This window comes from Aquarana catesbeiana, linkage group LG01, assembly GCF_042186555.1.
Source record: "Aquarana catesbeiana isolate 2022-GZ linkage group LG01, ASM4218655v1, whole genome shotgun sequence".
Classification (NCBI taxonomy): domain Eukaryota; kingdom Metazoa; phylum Chordata; class Amphibia; order Anura; family Ranidae; genus Aquarana; species Aquarana catesbeiana.
Window position 1 is genome coordinate 574,279,995 of NC_133324.1, and position 19,076 is coordinate 574,299,070.

General features: G+C 43.2%; 1 protein-coding gene across 1 annotated transcript in view; it reads left to right on the plus strand.

Annotated features, from left to right (window-relative positions):
• The window catches only part of GTF2E2 (general transcription factor IIE subunit 2), a 149,827-nt gene extending 131,133 nt beyond the window's left edge, over positions 1-18,694 (plus strand). Inside the window, exons 6-8 of the mRNA XM_073597671.1 lie at positions 2,995-3,088; positions 16,951-17,066; positions 18,099-18,694. Of these exons, the coding sequence (XP_073453772.1) occupies positions 2,995-3,088; positions 16,951-17,066; positions 18,099-18,218 (330 nt within the window). The 3' untranslated portion in view covers positions 18,219-18,694. The remainder of the gene's footprint in view (positions 1-2,994; positions 3,089-16,950; positions 17,067-18,098) is intronic.
• The last annotated feature ends 382 nt before the right edge of the window (positions 18,695-19,076 follow it).

The following is a 19,076-nucleotide window of genomic DNA, read 5'->3' on the forward strand; positions in this document are numbered from 1 at the left end:
CGACACTGCACCCAAGTCGGACTCCCATCTGGTTTTCAATTGGTTTGCAGTGGCGGTGGCTGCAGGTGTTAGAAGATACATGTAAATGTAAGAAATTAATTTGTTTGGGTCTCTGCCCAGCACAATGTCCACCAGCAATGGGACTTCAAGGGCTGGGAAGGAGCCCCCAAACTGCGTGTTGAGCGCATGGCGGAGTTAAAGGTAACGGAAAAACATGTGGTTGGGTAGTGCAAAGTTGTCTTTGAGGGTTTGAAAGGTCTTGACCATTCCATTGGCCACAACTTGTGAGAGATATAGAATACCTTTATTAATCCACACTTCATGGTCAGGGATTGAGGCAAGCTCAGGCATGTGCGGGTTGTCCCAGAGGGGTGTGTGGGAATGAGGGGAGGGTGCCTCTCTGAGGAGCATGGCAAGCTGCCAGACTCTGCAGTGATGAAATAACATGTGTTTTTTGTCCCCGATTTGGGGTGAGCCGCGGGGGGCACAAAATAAAATCTGGAACAGATGGGTCAGTGGGCCAAGGGCCTGCGAGCAGACCAGGGTGGAATAGCGTTCCCTGTCGGTGTTATTGAAGTGGAAAAAGTGGGAAAGCTGGGATGCTAAATAATAGAGGGAAAGGTCAGGAAGTGCGGCGCCACCCAATTCGGTCGGGCATTTCAGGGCACACCACGACAGTTTATGGCGCGAAGAGCCCCAAACGAAGGTGTTGAGGATAGATTCCATGGACTTAAATATACATGTGGGGAGGTACAGTGGGGCGTGCCAGAAGACATATAAAAGTTTGGGAAGGAGGATCATTTTGACCAGGTTTATTCGGCCGATAACCCCTAGGGAGACTGGACCAAACTTGCGTTTTGGTTTTCAGGACCGCGTACAGAGGCTCGATGTTAAGAGTAATATAATCAAGCAGGGAGCTGGAGATGTGTATGCCCAAATACTTGATGCTACTGGCTCTGGTCAGGGGGAGTGCAGCCTGATCAGTGGTGGGGGCACCCGGGTCTATTGGGAGGATTTGGGATTTGGACCAGTTTATTGTGCTTCTCGCTCTTGATCTGCCCTACCTCCTGCCCTCTGCTCTGCTGTGGGGGAAGAAAGTGGCTCCTAAATGGCATGACCGCGGGTCCGGATGGGACAGTGACTTGATCCAGATGGCGGTCTGCCATTTAGTGATGCCTGTTCTGCATGATCATGTTACAGTCGAGAAATTGTTAGGCTTTCTAAAAGCACTAGGTACACCCTGGAGTGCAGGCACTTCCTCAAATATTATACTGCAAGATGATCATACCCGTTTACACTGCTAAACATATAGAGGAGTTGTTTAATGAACACAAAGAGCCAAACACTTTCGTTTCCTCAGAAGTTACCAGATCTTTACATTTTTTTTTTATGGGAAATGCTGGGGTGCAAAGTAGATTTTCACTTCCTTCTCTGAACACATTTGAGGATTTTGCAGTTCCAAAATAAACTGAATATGTTCTGAAGGCATACTTTCTAAGTGTTTGTTATTATTTTGATTGTTTACTTTTTGTTTGCCCTCTTTACATAGACCATAAAACATGCTGTGCTTCGGGACAATACTAACAGCTATCAAATGTATAAATTGTGAAAGACATTGTTTTTTAAAACATCTATTATATGTAACTCCAGGGGTGCAAGGAGGGACAGCATTGGTGTCCTTGAATGCACATATAGCAATAGTGAACATGCTGATAGGCACAGGTGTCCTTGAATGCACATATAGCAATAGTGAAGATGCTGATAGGGAGAAAGCAGAATCAGCAGGGGATGAGCTAATGATTTTGCTGCTGTCTTTCACCGCCCTGTCACATAATGTGATCAAGGAGGTGATGCAACTCTGTTGATGAACTGGAGTACGCTAAAGTAAGGTCACCAACCTAACTTTGCTGCTGGACAGGGCTGTAAAACTGTTGGGACTGGATGGGTAGAAAAATTAAATTATTTGCAGGTAGAACACCTTCCAAATATGAGTTTAAACTGTATTTAGCGGTTTGCCTGGAATTTAACTTTAAAGGATAAGTTCACTTTTCAAAAGAAAAAATATTAAATGCACTTTTTTGCAGGTTTTAGGAGCCTGTAAAGCAGGGGTCTCAAACTGACGGCCTTCCAGCTGTTGTGAAACTACAAGTCCCATGAGGTATTGCAAGGCTGACAGCTAAAAGCATGACTCCCACAGGCAGAGGCATGATGGGACTTGTAGTTTCGCAACAGCTGGAACTCCACCAGTTTAAGACCCCTACTGTAAAACATTTCATCCATGATGAGCAGATCACAGGTGCAATCTCCTGCTCCTGCAGACTGTCAGTGTATTTGTCTGCTCGTACGGGCAGGCGTTACACAATGGCAGGAAGACTCAATGAACTGCCTAGAGCGTTATCTTGTGCCTTGGTAGTTTATTGAGAACTACAAGCTGTCGGTCGCAAAGGCTGTCGATACTTGTAGTTCGTACATTCACAGGTCTCTGAATGAATGACATGGCCGTATTCTTTTCAAATTGTGACAGCGGGTGCGGGGAGAAGATCAGCAAGAAGGTGCAGTAGTGGGAACTTTTTACATGTTCCACCCTAAAACAGATGGGACATGTAACATGTTCCCAAAGGTGAACCTATCCATTGATTCTGTTTTTCCTTTAGTGTCCTAAATTATAATTTTGTGTTCATTACTCTAGACATTTGTTTTTTTTTTTTTTTCTGTTGAGCTGTTTGTTGTTAGTATTTAGTCCATACCAAGCATGATCATCTGTGGTATAGCTCACCAAATAACAGAGAATGTGTATATTGCTGTTTTTGTTTATAGTAAAATAAGCTTTGCCTAATACAGTAATCCATAGCAGCAAGCATCCATTTTCCATTTTCTTAACTTATTCTGAAGTGTTGAAAGGTTTAATTTGATTGCTAGGGATAACTGCAAGAATACTGACGTTGCTCTTTATACATTTAATTTATGATTTATATGTACTTTATTTCACACAAGGCACTGGGGGACCAGATTACATTTGTTACGAGACCGGACAAGAAGAAAATCCTTTTTTACAACGACAAAAGCTGCCAATTTACTGTAGATGAAGGTAACACAAGCTTCAGCATTTAATTGCAAATGGCAAAATAAATGTTACTTAGAACAAATGGTTAACCACTTCCCTACTGCGCATAGTGATATGACGGCGGCAGGAACCCTTTGTCACTCCGGGCCGCTGTCATATGACATCTTTTACCTCCTGAGCCTCTAGGCGGTGCGTGCCCGCTGCGTCACTAGGCACCCGATGCGCGTGCCCGGCGGCCGCGATGTCCGCCGGGCACCCGCGATTGCCTGTGAACACAGCAGGACCGTGGATCTGTGTGTGTAAACACATCCTGTCAGCGGAGAGGAGACCGATGGTGTGTTCCCAGTATAGAGGAACACCGGTCGGTCTCCTCCCCTTGTGAGTCCCCTCCCCCTACAGTTAGAATCACTCCCTAGGATACACATTTAACCCCTTCCTCGCCCCCTTGTGTTAACCCCTTCCCTGCCAGTCACATTCACACAGTAATCAGTGCATTTTTATAGCTCTGATCGCTGTATAAATGTGAATAGTCCCAAAATAGTGTCAAAAGTGTCCGCCACAATATCGCAGTCACGATAAAAATCACAGATCGCCGCCATTACTAGTAAAAAAAATAACAATAAAAATGCCATAAATTTATCCCCTATTTTGTAGACGCTATATCTTTTGCGCAAACCAATCAATATACGCTTATTTCGATTTTTTTTTTTTTTTTTTACTGAAAATATGTAGAAGAATACATTTCGGCCTAAACTGCGGAATTTTTTTTTTTTTTTCAATGGGATATTTATTATAGCAAAAAGTAAAAAATATTGTGCTTTTTTTTTTTTCAAAATTGTCGCTCTTTTTTTGTTTATAGCGCAAAAAATAAGAACCGCAGAGGTGATCAAATACCACCAAAAGAAAGCTCTATTTGTGGGGAAAAAATTATCCAAATTTCATATGGGTACAGTGTTGCATGACTGCGCAATTGTCGTTCAAATTGTAACAGCGCTGAAAGCTGAAAATTGGTCTGGGCAGGAAGGGGGTGAAAATGCCCTGTATTGAAGTGGTTAAAGGTGTTTTTCTTGACTTGCATATACTTGTTTTGGATCAATAAAGCATTGAAGTGCTTGGGTCAACATCAACTTGAAATGCTAATTGAAGATTACTGAAAATGTGGATTTCTTTCTCTTTCATTGAGGGACACATTAAATCTTAAACCTTTAGGTTATCCCTCTGCCCACGGGTTTGTATCCAGATGCAAGGATCTACTGGCGGAAGCAATGGATGCTCTGCTGGCTTGGAGGGATCAGTACACTAGAGCTGCACGATTCTGGCTAAAATGAGAATCACAATTTTTTTGCATAGAATAAAGATCACGATTCTTGCGGCGTAACATCTTTCACAATATACAAAAAAATTGGGCTAACTTTACTTGTTTTGTTTTTTTTTTTTTTTTAATTTATTGAAGTGTATTTTTTCCCCAAAAATTGCATTTGAAAGACCGCTGCGCAAATACAGTGTGACATAAAATATTGCAACAATCGCCATTTTATTCCCTAGGGTCTCTGCTAAAAAAAAAATATATAATGCTTGTTTGGGGGTTCCAAGTAATTTTCTAGCAAAAAAATACTGATTTTAACTTTGTAAGAAACAAGTGTCAGAAAAAGGTTTAATCTTTAAGTGGTTAAACTTCCCTCATCTACACACAGAAGTTTATTCCTTTGATCTAAGAAGGAAAAGTTAAAAGCAGAGAACTCTCTACACTAGTTACATGAATTAATCTGGAAATTCTGCATAAAGATCGTGAGGGGGGTTGAATCGAGATCACGATTTTTTAACCATTATTCGTGCAGCTCTACCGTATACCTTTCCTCTCCTATAATTTCTGCCTTGTCTACTTCACAGGATCACGTAGTGTGGTTCCTCATTGCTCTGGATTCACAGGTAGATGTGGTACCCAGACCTGGCAAGATGTCTAGCAGACTGCATGTGAAACTGCAAGCTGTCCGGATCTACTGTCCCAAGGGCCGATTTACCATCCTACTTCTTGGTTGCTGGTTTTAATGTCATGGCGGTTGAAGCCTAGGTTCTAAGGGACAGGGATATCTCATAGTTTGGGATTACTGTGATGTTCAGTTGTATGAAGTCCATTTCCTGTAGTTCTATCGTTGTATGTGGAAGGCATACTTCACTCTGTGTGAGTCTTGAGGCTTCCAATTCTGGAGCTTTCCAATGGGGAAGGATTCTCTCTTTCTTGTGGTTGGGTCTTGACCAGCATTTGGGTCCTAGCACCATCAAAAGTCTCTTTTACTTTCTATTGTATTTCAGAGGCTGTTGGCTTCACACTCTCTATTTAGGATCTTTGTGCAGGGATTTTTCCTATGTGGTTTCTCAGTCTGTTCACCTGTTACTTCATGGAATCTGAATCTGGCAATTTAGAAGCCTCCATTTGAACATTCCTCTCTTGTAGCTATTATCTCTGCACGGTGACTGTCTCAACTGGTGCCCTTGGCTTGCATACGGACAAGGTGGTGTTGCAGCCCAGGACTTCCTTCTTGCCTAAGATAGTCTTTTCCCTTCGCCTTAACCAGTACATTGTTCTCCTGTCCCTTTGTCTGCTCAGGTTTCTCAAAAAGAAATTTCCTTTGGTTGTCTGAATGTGGTTCAGACTATATGGGTCGGTCTCTTAGCCACTGAGTCTTTCAGAACTGCTGATTACCTTCTTGTAATTCTGGATAGGACACACAATGCGACCCCAGCTATGTGGTACTCATTTCTCAGTGGCTCAACAAATCATTGTTTAGGGTTATAATCTTAAAGTGTATTTTCACTTGCTGTCAAATTGGGACCTACTTTATATTTGTTACATGACCCCATTCACATAGCATAACGTAAAAAATAATAAAAAAATTGCAGCTTACCCTTTTAGATGCTCTATACTGGACCATTCAACATGGAAAATGCCTAGTAGTTTGTCTTTGTTTATATGGGGGCCTTAATTAACCATGTCTGTACTGTACAGGCAGATGTTCATGATCAATTGTAACTGGATTTAAACAGTCCGTCCTAACAAATGGTTAAATGTGTAGACGCTGGGCTTCTTGCATTGTTTGTTAACGAGGATAGACTTAGAACAGGCTCACTCTGACATTGTTCAAAAAACCTTGCCATCAGCCATAACACCTCCTCCTGAGAAACATCTTAAACATTTAGAAATTATATATATATATATATATATATATATATATATATATATATATTAATATTTATTTGGGTGTGGGGTTTTTCCAAATTTAAATGCAAAATTGTAAATACCCTTGAATGATTGGGTACTTCCTTTTCCTGTTAAAGCTCACTCTTCTAGAGCTGTGAGTGACTCCTAGACTTTTCAGCATCAAGCCTTTCCCAACGTTGCAAGGCTGCCATCAGATCTTCTGTTCACACGTTGTCTAACTTCTACCTTGAGGGAATATCTGCCCCTTCTTTTGCCAGCTTCAGGCGTAAGGTCATTCAGGCAGTTCTTTAATCCCTTTCCGATGCTGCCTCCCAGCCTTTAAGAGCCTCTAAATGCTGGGAGGTGGGCTTTCGATTCATTCGAATGCTGCGATTGCCTGTCAAGTATACATCGGGAGCTTTCCAGTCTCCGGCGGTAATTGTGCTGAGATGCAGGGTGCGTGCTCTCAGCACAGAAAACTGTTTACATAAGGCCGAATAGATGAGGCCTCTCAGTTAAAACTCACCTCCAAGAGGCCCCCTATATGTGCGTTTATATCGGGAAGTGGTTAAGCTGCAAGAAGTACCCAGTTTTTGTTATATTAGGCCTTGTGTCTATTTGCTTTTTCTCACGTCTTACTTGGGCTACTTTTGTCCAAAAGGTTTAAGACTTTCTATGTTCCTCAATGGACGAGAGAGAAAATAAGTTTTTTTGTACTCACATTCTTTTCTCAGTGTCCATTGAGGGACACAGGTTCCACCCCCTAAGATCATACCCTTGTTGCTGCTTTGCTACAGACCATGCATGCTGGTAGTATTAGGCTGGGTTCACACATATGCATCTGTGGTTTGTAGTCCGGAGTCTGGTGCTTTTCTTTTCACCAGTTCAGGTGTGATTCAGGTGCAAATTTTTTACCTGAATTTACACCTGAACTGGACCCAAAACCCGCACAGAACCCTTTTCAAAACCGCACCATGACCGCCCCACATATGTGTGAACCGGCTCCATTGAAAGCCGATCACATTTACATGCTATGCGAATATGATGCGGTAAAAAAACGCATCCGTGAATAGCTTAACATATGTGAACATTCTTCTTCTGTCATTTTTAGTGAATTAAATGTTTGCTCTTCTGCCTTGCTGGACTGGCATCCTTGGCCCGATTCTTGGCCAGGATGCTGTCTGCATGGAGTTTGCATGTTCTCCCTGCACTTGCATGGGTTTCCTCTGGGTACCCTGTTTTCTTCTACTTTAATGACATGCTGGTAGGTTAAATGGCTTCTCTCTAGGTTGGCCCTGGTATGTGTGTATGTAAAATAGACACCTTGAGGGCAGGGACTGATGTGACTGTACAGTAATTAATGTAGCTGCTGACTTTAAATAAGTACACTTACCTGTCCTGGGTGCCCGCGATGTCGGCCGCCCGAGGCCGACCTGTCCCTCGGCTCTCGGGTCCCGGCACCGCCATCCTAACTAAGGGAAACAGGCAGTGGAGCCTTGTGGCTTCACTGCCAGTTTCCTTCTGTGCACACGCAGTTCCCAGAAGGCAACGGGGCCGCTCACCAAGGAACAGGACACGCCGCGGAATAGGAAGAGGCAGATTAGGAAGACTGCCTAGCAACAAGGCTTCAGGTAAGATTAAAAAAAAATGTTTTTTTCAAATGTTTTTTTTCAAATGTGTTTTTTTTTTTTTTTTTTTTAAGATTTTTGGTGCAATTTTTTTTTCAGGGTGGCCCTCCACTTTAAAGAGCTGTATAAATTGTTGGCACAATATACTGTACATGTCCATAATAATTCAAATGACCTAGATTATGTGAATGTGACTCTGGGTCCAATTATCTAGTATGCTGTCTTAATTCTTATTTCCACTCGGTGGCAGCAGATACATTTTGCGTTTTTTTGTTTTTTTTTTTCTTTCTCATCTCACCACTGTAGCAGGATTTTCAGTCTGTTGTAAACAGCGGTGATCTCTTGATAACATGGTTATAATTCTATAATTATTATCATAAATTGGTTCTGCAGGGCTGTATAAGAATATGATATGTCGATATCAAACCTGTTTATATATATCAAGTTTGACTATAAATCTGACAGATACTTGAGATCAGTCTGATGTATCTACATGATCTGGCTACTAGACTCCCTTTTCCCTTAATTTTTTCTATACTGATCTTAATACAGTCCCTGACAAAAGTCTTGTCGTTTGTGTACAAATTGACCTGAAGTGCCCCTAAAATATATTTCTAATCAAGATTTTGTTACAAGAAATGGGTCATTTTAATCCCAACAGCTTTTGTAATGTTTCAGTGCAAAACGAAACTGACAAAAAGTATTCTAATATTCACAGCTTGGTAAAGCCCATTGAGTCAATTTTTGCCAAGACATAAGTGTTGTCGCCTTGTTATATGAGCTTCACCTGTGACTAATAATGGATCAATTAGGTCTCAGGTGTGTATAAAAAGAACACCAGTACACTAGACCTTCTCAGCTGCAACTAGACCTCTGCAAACATGCCTAAGATTCACCCGGAGACTAAAGTGTTGATTATCAAGAGGCTGAAGACCAGATCCACTGCTGATTAGGCAGACACTTCAGTGTGTCTCAGCGTCAAGTTCAGAGGATAAAAAAAAGATTTGAAGAGACTGGAGACGTTATGGACAAGGCCAGGTCAGGCCAACCCCGCAAGACAACTGCTCGAGAGGACCGTTTGTTGGCTCGAAAATCCAAGGCCAGCCCATTTTCCACTCCACGAGACCTGGTCACCTGAAGTCCCTGTGTCAACCAGAAGTTTGTCGGATTCTGTCTCGAAATGGCCTCCATGGTCGAATCAGTGCCCATAAGCCAGCACTAAAAAAAAGAGGATTGAAAAACCGTGTGGCATTTGCCAAGGGCCACAGCCTGCTAAAAGGATGGACTCTGGAAAAGTGGCAGAAGGTGGATTTTTCAGATGAATCTTCTGTTGAATTACACCACAGTCGCCGCAAATATTGCAGGAGACCTACTGGAACCTGCTGGGAGCCGAGATTTACCCAGAAAACAGTGAAGTTTGGTGGAGGCAAAATCATGGTCTGGGGTTACATCCAGTATGGGGGTGTGCGAGGGATCTGCAGGGTGAAAGGCACCCCAATAGTCTAAAATACCAAGAAAGCTTAGCTACCTCTTATATTCCCAACCATAAAAAAGGCCAAATTTTGCAGCAGGATGGTGCTCCATCGCATACTTCCATCTCCACATCAAAGTTCCTTAAGGCAAAGAAGATCAAGATGCTCCAGGATTGGCCAGCCCAGTCACCAGACATGAACATCATTGAGCATATGTGGTGTAGGATGAAAGATGACGCATGGAAGACGAAACCAAAGAATATTAATGAACTCTGGGAGGCATGCAAGACTGTTTTCTTTGCTATTCCTGATGACTTCATCAATAAATTGTATGAATCCTAGCCAAACCGCATGGATGCTGTCCTTCAAGCTCATGGAAGTCATACAAGATATTAAATTTGGAACTCGCAGCACCACTACTTAATTTGCTGACATATTTTTGGATTTTCAGTAAAGTTGTTAAATTTCTGTATAGGCGACAAAACTTTTGTCTTGCCAAAATTTGACCTGTCTGTCTTGATTAAATGATAAATCTTTTTTCAGTGAAACTAATTTATTTCAGTGCATTAAACATCATTTGGGAGGGCTTTAGCTTTTCATATGAGCTATTTCTAACACCAATTGATTAATTAAAAGTCAGGTTAATAGCAGGAGGTTCTACAAAATAGAGAAGCGACAAGACTTTTGTCAGGGACTGTACATATACACATTCTTGGTAATTAATATGGAGGCGAGAAATGTGTGCCAGATACTCCTGGTATACCCTTTCAGATTGCAAGTTTGGCTCAGTAAATGTGATTCAGTCATCAGCTGAGGCACTTTGCAGTCCTAAAGAATTTTGCTGTGTTGCCTTACTGTACTGGATGCCAAGTTCAATACCCACCACAGCATGAGCTGCATGGATTTCTCCCAGGTGATCAATTTTATTTTCCATAATGGAAGATAATTGGGGGGGTTCTTGTGCAACAAGCTTCAAAATTAAATATATCTCACATGGTTCACACTTATTACAGACCTAAATCAGATTCTTCTCTTCATTTCAGTTTTGGTGAACCTGATTACTGCCAGTTTTTGGATCATTCTTTGCTTCAGATACTTGGTCCTTAGGCCCATTGTTGAAATACAGTATCTAAAGTTCAAGGAATGTTTTAAATGTAGCTGAATTAAAGCTGTAATTTTTAGTCAGACTGTAAGCAGTTGTCCTGTTGTGTTTTTCACTTTTTTCATATAGCGTTCTCATTGTGTATCCCTAACGTGCACATGTTCTATGTACTTGATGGAATTTTTTTAAATCCTCTGCTGTGTCTGTACTATATTTGGCTCCTTTGGTAAGATTTGCCACCATTGTGGTTACAGAAGCATTCAATTTCCAGCTGTTCCTCTCATCTCTCAACCAAGTCCCAGAATAGCAGGAATACCAAATGAAAGCTGTGGCAGGAACCATTCACTTTCCCATCATTCTTGGGCTATAGATAACATTAGCATTGTCAACAAGGACTACACACCATTCATAAATACACAAGTACACAATAGCACCTGCTTGACTCACTATAGTGTGTATTCTGTCCAATATCAGGCTGTCATCAAATCTAACCAAGGTCACTACATGGACTCACTGGCTTTTATTACTCACATATACTGTCTGTACTAATATTGCTACAGGCCATTCCTACTAGGAGAAACTGCTCAAATGTAGAGTACTATGTGTAGAAAGTAGAGAATTGAAGAAAAGATTCAGAGTCAGGGCGTACCCAAAATCGGTCCTGGAAAAAAGTTGCATTCAAGTCCTACAACAAGATAGGAGGGAAATCCGCCAAAGAGAGAGAGAAGACACACAAAGCTCAGAGAGGATTTGGCTTATTATCACATATGGCATACACTGGTACCAGTACAGTCCCTTATGAATAGTCACTGGCATATTTTGATACTGGACAGTAGATTAAAAAAATTCTTGGGTACAAAACCCTGAATGATAGCCCAGACGGCTCCAACTATAGGGGACACACTGGTACGCAGTGCGTATATGAGTAACCAATGGGAGATGCCATGCCGTACATTTTGAACAGTGCCATAACTCTTCTCTGAAAGGGTTAAAATGTGCAGCTCTGTACCAGTTGAATTTGTCAGAAAGGAGGGGGGACAAAGATAAAATCCTCCTGCATAAAGAGGAAAGGTGGCTTTTCTTGCTGAATACAGCCGTGGCCAAAGGTTTTGAGATGGACACAAATATTAATTTTTACAAAGTCTGCTGTTTTTATGATGGCAATTTGCATATACTCCAGAATGTTATGAAGAGTGATCAGATGAATTGCAAGTAATTGCAAAGTCTCTCTTTGCCTTGAAAATGAACTTAATCCCATAAAAAAAAAAGCATTTCCACTGCATTTGTGAAGAAGGCTTCTGGGGCGCCCAAGAAAGTCCAGCAAGCGCCAGGGCTGCCTCCTACAGTTAATGCAGCTGTGTGATCGGGGCACCACCAGTGCAGAGCTTCCTCAGGAATGGCAGCAGGCAGGTGTGAGTACATCTGCATGCACAGGGAGGTGAAGACTTTTGGAGGATGGCCTGGTGGCAAGAAGGGCAACAAAGAAGCTACTTCTCTCCAGGAAAAACAACAGGGACAGACTGATATTCTGCAAAAGGTACAGGGATTGGACTTTTCTCTGATGAATCCCCTTTCCAATTGTTTGGGGCATCTGGAAAAAACCTTGTCCGGAGACGAAAAGGTGAATACTACCATCAGTCCTGTGTCATGCGAATAGTAAAGCATTCTGAGACCATTCATGTGTGGGAGTTGCTTCAGGGAGGAGGCTCACTCAGAATTTTACATAACACAGCCATAGATAAAGAATGGTACAAAAACATTCTCTTAGAGCAACTTCTCCCAACCATCCAAAAACAGTTTGGCAACGAACAATGCCTTTTTCAGCATGATGGAGCACCTTGCCATAAGGTAAAAGTGATAACGAAGTGGCTTGGGGAACAAAACATCAAAATTTTGGGTCCAAGAAACTCCCCAGACCTTAAACCCATTAAGAACTTGTGGTCAATCCTCAAGAGGCAGGTGAACACAGAAAACCCCACAAATTCAGACAAACTCCAAGCATTGATTATGCAAGGATGGGCTGCCATCAGTCAGGATGTGGCCCAGAAGTTGATTGATGGCATGCCAGGGCGAATTGCAGAGGTCTTGAATAAGAAGGTTCAACACTGCAAATATTGACTCTGCATAAAATTAATGTAGTTGACAATAAAAGCCTTATTAACACATTTTTAACAAAATTATTAATAAAAGACTTAAAAATCGCAGCAGAAGGCAGAAGTGCATGCCCCCTGTAGGCGGAAGTGCAGAATCACATATATGTATATACACGTCATTCAGCACGGGAGGGTCATCCTGTAGCAGTAAATATGCTATGGGGCAGTCCGTAAGTGGTTGAGGAACACACAAAAAACATGTTCTTTTCTGATCACTTCATATATTAAGGCCCCTTTCAGACCTATGGATCTGTTCTTACTCCTCCGCTTGCTCAGCGGGGATCGCTCCGTTGATCCTCGCTGAGCTGGCAGATGACAAGTCCGCCTCTGCACTCTGTGCAGGGACGGACCTGTCAGAGCTCCGCTCTCCCCTATGGGGGGATCGGATGATTACGGAACGCCTGTCTGTTTTCATCTGATCCGCCAGACGGATGGAAAATAGGGTTTGCATCCGTCTGGATTTTGCGGAGCGGATGTCAGCAGACATGTCACCGCTGACATCTGCCGCTCTATAGAGGTGCATGGAGCGCCCGTTCAGATCCGCCTGAAAAAACTGACAGGCGGATCTGAACGGTCCGCACATGTGAAAGGGGCCTAATAGAGGGATCCCTTTGACACATTTGAATGCAATGTAGGCATTTACAGAGCCTATCTTCTGCTCTATCTTTTGGTGACATTTAGTATTGTGATGCCACAGAGGATCCTGCCACTGTTGGTAAGTGATTTTTAGAAAGTGTCACTATAGTGAGAGGCAGTGGTGTATTTAGGTTTTGTGCTGCCCTAGGCCTGACTAAACCCATGCACCCCTAATTTAAATATGACCCACCCCTTCTTGTCAAGGCCACACCCCTTTGAGTTTAAGTCCCGCCCTGTAATCTGTAAACCACACCCCTTCCCTTTTAAGCTCCATCTTTTCATCTTAGAGCTCCACCTCTTCCTCTCTCTACATTAAAAGTGGGTACCAAGTGTAGCCTCTTCACTGCCCTTCAATGCAGCCTCATGGGTGCCCATCGATGCAGCCTCATGGGTGCCCATCGATGCAGCCTCATGGGTGCCCATCGATGCAGCCTCATGGGTGCCCATCGATGCAGCCTCACGGGTGCCCATCGATGCAGCCTCACGGGTGCCCATCGATGCAGCCTCACCGGTGCCCATCGATGCAGCCTCACCGGTGCCCATCGATGCAGCCTCACCGGTGCCCATCGATGCAGCCTCACCGGTGCCCATCGATGCAGCCTCACCGGTGCCCATCGATGCAGCCTCACTAGTGCCCATCAGGGCAGTCTCGCCATTACCCATCAGCACAGCCTCACCAGTGCCCATCATCGCAACTTCATCAGTGCCCGTCAATGCCTCCTCATCAGTGCCCGTCAATGCCTCCTCATCAGTGCCCATCAATGCAGCCTCACCGGTGCCCATCAGCACAGCCTCACCGGTGCCCATCAGCACAGCCTCACCGGTGCCCATCAGCACAGCCTCACCGGTGCCCATCAGCGCAGCCTCACCGGTGCCCATCAATGCAGCCTCACCGGTGCCCATCAGGGCAGTCTCGCCAGTACCCATCAGCACAGCCTCACCAGTGCCCATCATCGCAGCTTCACCAGTGCCCATCAATGCAGCCTCATCAGTGCAGGTTATCAGGGGCCATCAGTGCGGCCTCATCAATGCCCATCACTGTAGCAAATCAGTGCTACCTACAGCTAAGTACAGCTGAAGAGTGCCGCCTAATCAGTGGCAATCAGTGCTTTAACATCTTTAGAGCCTTTTCACACTGAAAGCGCCCCGGCGGTAAAGCGGCGCTATTTTTAGCGCCGCTTTACCGTCGTTTTAGCAGCGATATTCGGCCGATAGTGGAGCGGTTTTAAAAGGGTTAAATCTGCCTGCAAAACACTGCTGCAGCGCTGCTTTGCAGGTCGTTTTAACCCTTTTTCGACCGCTAGCAAGGGTAAGGAAAGGAAGGAAAGCCGAACGGAGGAGGGTAGAGGGCGGAGATTTAGGCTCCGCCTCCGCCCGTCCAAACTACATGCAGCAAGTCACCGCGGCCACACATGGGGGCGCGAGGAAAGCCAAACGGAGGAGGATAGAGGGCGGAGCTTTAAGCTCCGCCTCCGCCCGTCCAAATTACATGCAGCAAGTCACCGCGGCCACTCATGGGGGCGCGAGTCGTGTCCCCCCCCCCCGGAGGAGGGTAGAGGGCGGAGATTTAGGCTCCGCCTCCGCCCGTCCAAACTACATGCAGCAAGTCACCGCGGCCACACATGGGGGCGCGAGGAAAGCCAAACGGAGGAGGATAGAGGGCGGAGCTTTAAGCTCCGCCTCCGCCCGTCCAAATTACATGCAGCAAGTCACCGCGGCCACTGATGGGGGCGCGAGTCGTGTCCCCCCCCCCGCCAAGCACGCCATCACACCACAGACCGCCGGAGCCTGCATCTGTGCGGGAGAAGGCGGGGGGGGGCGGCTTTTTCGCCGCCCCCCGCAAAGTGCCGCCCTAGGCCTGGGCCTTGTCGGCTTAGGCATAAATACAGCACTGGTGAGAGGTCATGGGATAGAAGGATTGTATTTTTCTTGGAAATTCTATTTAACAGGGAGAAAAAGGACATTAGAATTAGAGGTCGACCGATATATCGGCCGGCCGATATTTGGCTTTTTTTACTTAATCGGCATCGCCGATTGTGCTGATAAAAAAAGCCGATTATAACTTCAGCGGGACTTGCAAATGACTTCTGTAATAGAAGTCAATTGCAAGTTGTCTGAAGGTTTCTTCTCTCCTCCTCTGGGCAGCCTGCCAAATTTGATAAGAAGATACATTTGTATCTCTTCGGGTTCTTTTATCAATAGACTGAACTCCGTGTGTAGAAGTTCTCAGTTTAACCATTTAAAGACTAAATCTTTTTTGACATTTGTTGCTTACAAGTAAAAATTCTGTATTTTCTGCTAGAAAATCACTTGGAACCCCCAAACATTATATATATATTTTTTTAGCAGAGACCCTAGGGAATAAAATAGCGGTTGTTGCAATATTTTATGTCACACGGTATTTGCGCAGCGGTCTTTCAAACGCAATTTTTTAAAATAAAATACACTAATTAAAAAAAAAAAAATAAGCAGTAAAGTTAGCCCATTTTTTTTCGTCCAAAAGTTTTGGTTACCTGTTTTTGTGTATTTAATATTTAAGATATATTTTTTTTTTTTATCTAAATTATACATACAAGTGAACTGATTGGAGGTTTGTTTTGTTCAATAAATGTTTAAATGTAAAAAATTTTCTGTATCACTTATTACTTAAGGTTGCTTTCACACTGGAGCGGGCAGGCGTTGACGGTAAAACGCTGTTAGTTTTAGCGGCGCTTTACCGTCATTTTAGCGGCGCTATTCAGCTGCTAGCGGGGCGCTTATAACCCAGCTAGCAGCCATGGAAGGGGTTAAGTGCGCCCCTGAAGTGCTGCTGCCGAAACGCTTTGCAGCCGCTTCAGCAGCGGTGCGCATTCATTTCAATGGGCAGGAGTGGTGGAGGAGCGGTATACACCGCTCCAAAGACATCCTGCCAGCGCATCGCCTCAGTGTGAAAGCACTCGGGATATCACACTGAGACTGTAGGGAAGCCGTTTTACAGGCACTTTACAGGCGCTATTTTTAGCCCAAAAGCGCCTAAAAAAACGCCCCAGTGTGAAAGGGGTCTAACTGTTAGATTTTATGAGATGAAGGGGGAAAAAAAAAAAAAAAATCGGCCTAATCTATCGGCCCAAAAAAATCGGCATCACATATCGGCCATCGGCCACCGCGATTTCTAAATATCGGCATCGGCCAGAGAAAAACCCATATCGGTCGACCTCTAATTAGAATTATAGCATCTGTGGCTGCATTTCTTCAAGTTATACTGTCTGAGACCTTTCACTTATTCAACGACTTAAATGATGATCTTTGTTTCATTTATAGACCTGTATTCATTAATGAAGGTAACAGTTTGTTAGTTGCAAGACTGAGTGTTTTTTTTTTTTTTTCTCCATTATTTTACCTTCTGTATACCGCAGCCAGAAAAGAAGTATACACAGAGAATGTTTATTGCTAGAGTAGTGATGTGTATAAAGAAGAAACAAGTGTAAATGAGCCCTAAAAGATGCTGTCAAAGTCTGGGTGATCATGCTCATGAAGCACACCAACTCATGTACAACTATAATCCAATGATAGCAGCTTATCTATCTTTGCTAAGTTATGGGTGTGGTTTGCATGGTTTAACTTATCACTACATCAGTCATAAATATTGTACTTGTATATCCTCTGTAATGGAATTTATTAGCTTATGCACCAGGCATGACATGATTTATGTTTCAGAATTTCAGAAGCTATGGAGGAGTGTACCAGTTGACTCCATGGATGATGAAAAGATTGAGGACTATCTGAAGAGACAGGGCATTACCTCTATGCAGGAAACTGGACCAAAGAAAGTTGTATGTATTTCAGCAGAGTTCTATACTTCTTTTCCTCTTCCAAAAAGTAACATTTAAATTTGAGTTACAAAATGTATGCTATTCAATCACAATGCACTTTATCTTCTACCTACACAATCTTCATTGAACATAGGCATAGTATGGTGCTGACCAATATACAGCTTTGATTTAGTGGATTTAGTCACTGGTGTTGAACTAGAGTTAAGGGGCATATGAGGCTGTGGACCCTAACTATTAAATGTAGCCACCAGGAAGTGGGGCAGAGTGTGACAGAAGGCAAGGAGCTTTCTGATAATTGGCTCATTATTCTGGCAAAAGAGTGGTGATTAATGGTAGCATGGTTCTCTGGTAAGGGTGATTACCTGGGGCATGGCTTTGTGAAAAGAGTAACAATTTATGGGAAGTCTGAGAGGAGCAGCACACACAATAAGGAACACCCAATCTGATTGCAAGAACCACACACAGATGCCTGGGCTCAGTGTGTTCATACACACCAGAACAAGATAAATGGATGTAATGAGCCGCCAACGCTGTAGTCCGTATAACAATGTATTGGTGACTGGTAGGCTACGTCTAAGGCTCGCGCTGAAACGCGTCAGAATTTTGTTTTATTGTCACTCCTTTTATAACCAGTCGCCAATAAATTGTTATACAGACTACAGTGTTGCTGGCTCAATTCATCCATTTGTGGTGATTTAATGAGGGCCTGGATCTGTGGAAAGAGTAACGGTTAATGGGGCATGGTTCTGTGGATAGAGTTCTGATTAATGGGGGCATGGTTCTGTGGAAGAGTGGGGAATATTGGTGACTTCTTTTTCCAAAGAAAAAAGTGTGTGAGTGGTGGTTAATGTGGACATTGTTCTGTGGAAAGTGTGGTGATTATCCAGCACAGTGAGATTTAATTAATGGTCTATTTTGTTAAAGCTATTGGTGTGTAAACAGTTCCCTAGAAGTATGTATGCTATAAGTAGGTTTGATATAAATGAAAGCTTGTGTACCCCATTTATTAATCTCTTTATATAAATCTTTCAGATCCCAGTACAAAAGAGGAAGAAGTCAAACTCACAGAAGAAACGCAGGTTTAAGACTCACAATGACCACTTGGCAGGAGTACTGAAAGATTACACAGATGTTACTCCTGGCAAACCGTAATGGTGCCGTCATCAGACATGAGGATGTTTACAGAGGAACCTCACCACAGACTACTTAGTGCTTATTGCCTTTGAGCCTGGAAGATTCTCCTGATCAGTTAATTTATACATTCAAGTGTTACCTTTCCCAGAGGTCAAAGGCAGACGGATTCCTGTCTTTTAGGATGTGGCCAAGTTATTAAACCTTGAATTACAATCACATGATTAAAATATTTTCTCAAATTCAGCTTAGGGCTGACTCCGCCACAGTATGGCTTATAACACAGGTCTTTATACTTGCACACAGATCCCAACAGTGTCAAAGTTCAGCATCTGAGTTCTATCTTTATTGTATATAGCAGCAGTTTGAGGGATTTTTTTTTTCCTCCATATTTTTTTTTTTTTTTTCCTTGCTCAGTGTGCTGTTACAACCTCTATTTTATATGCGAATTTGCAATGTCTGTTTGCCTCTTGTTTATTAAAATAAAGGTAATTTCAGTTCTAGAGAATCGTGGTAATTTCATATTGCAAATGTATGCAGCCATACGTGTTCTGTGAATGGAGGAAAAACAAATGAATGACAGGATCGTCCCTGCAAATTTGCATTGGACAATATTAGTACAAGTTCTGTCAATGGGAGAGGGGCAGAAAGGGGTGGTGTCTGGCAGCAATAAGGAAGGACTTGCATGGAGCATGCAGGACATGGAATGCACACAATTACAGGTAACATTAACCATTACAGATGTGTTTTTAGTGATGCATACCCATAAAAAAATGCTAAGCTTTAACACAACTCTGGGTGTTTTTTTTTTGTTTGTTTTGTTTTGTTTTTATGCCCCAAGGAGGAAAAAAAGACTATCTGCATTACTGATCTCTTCTT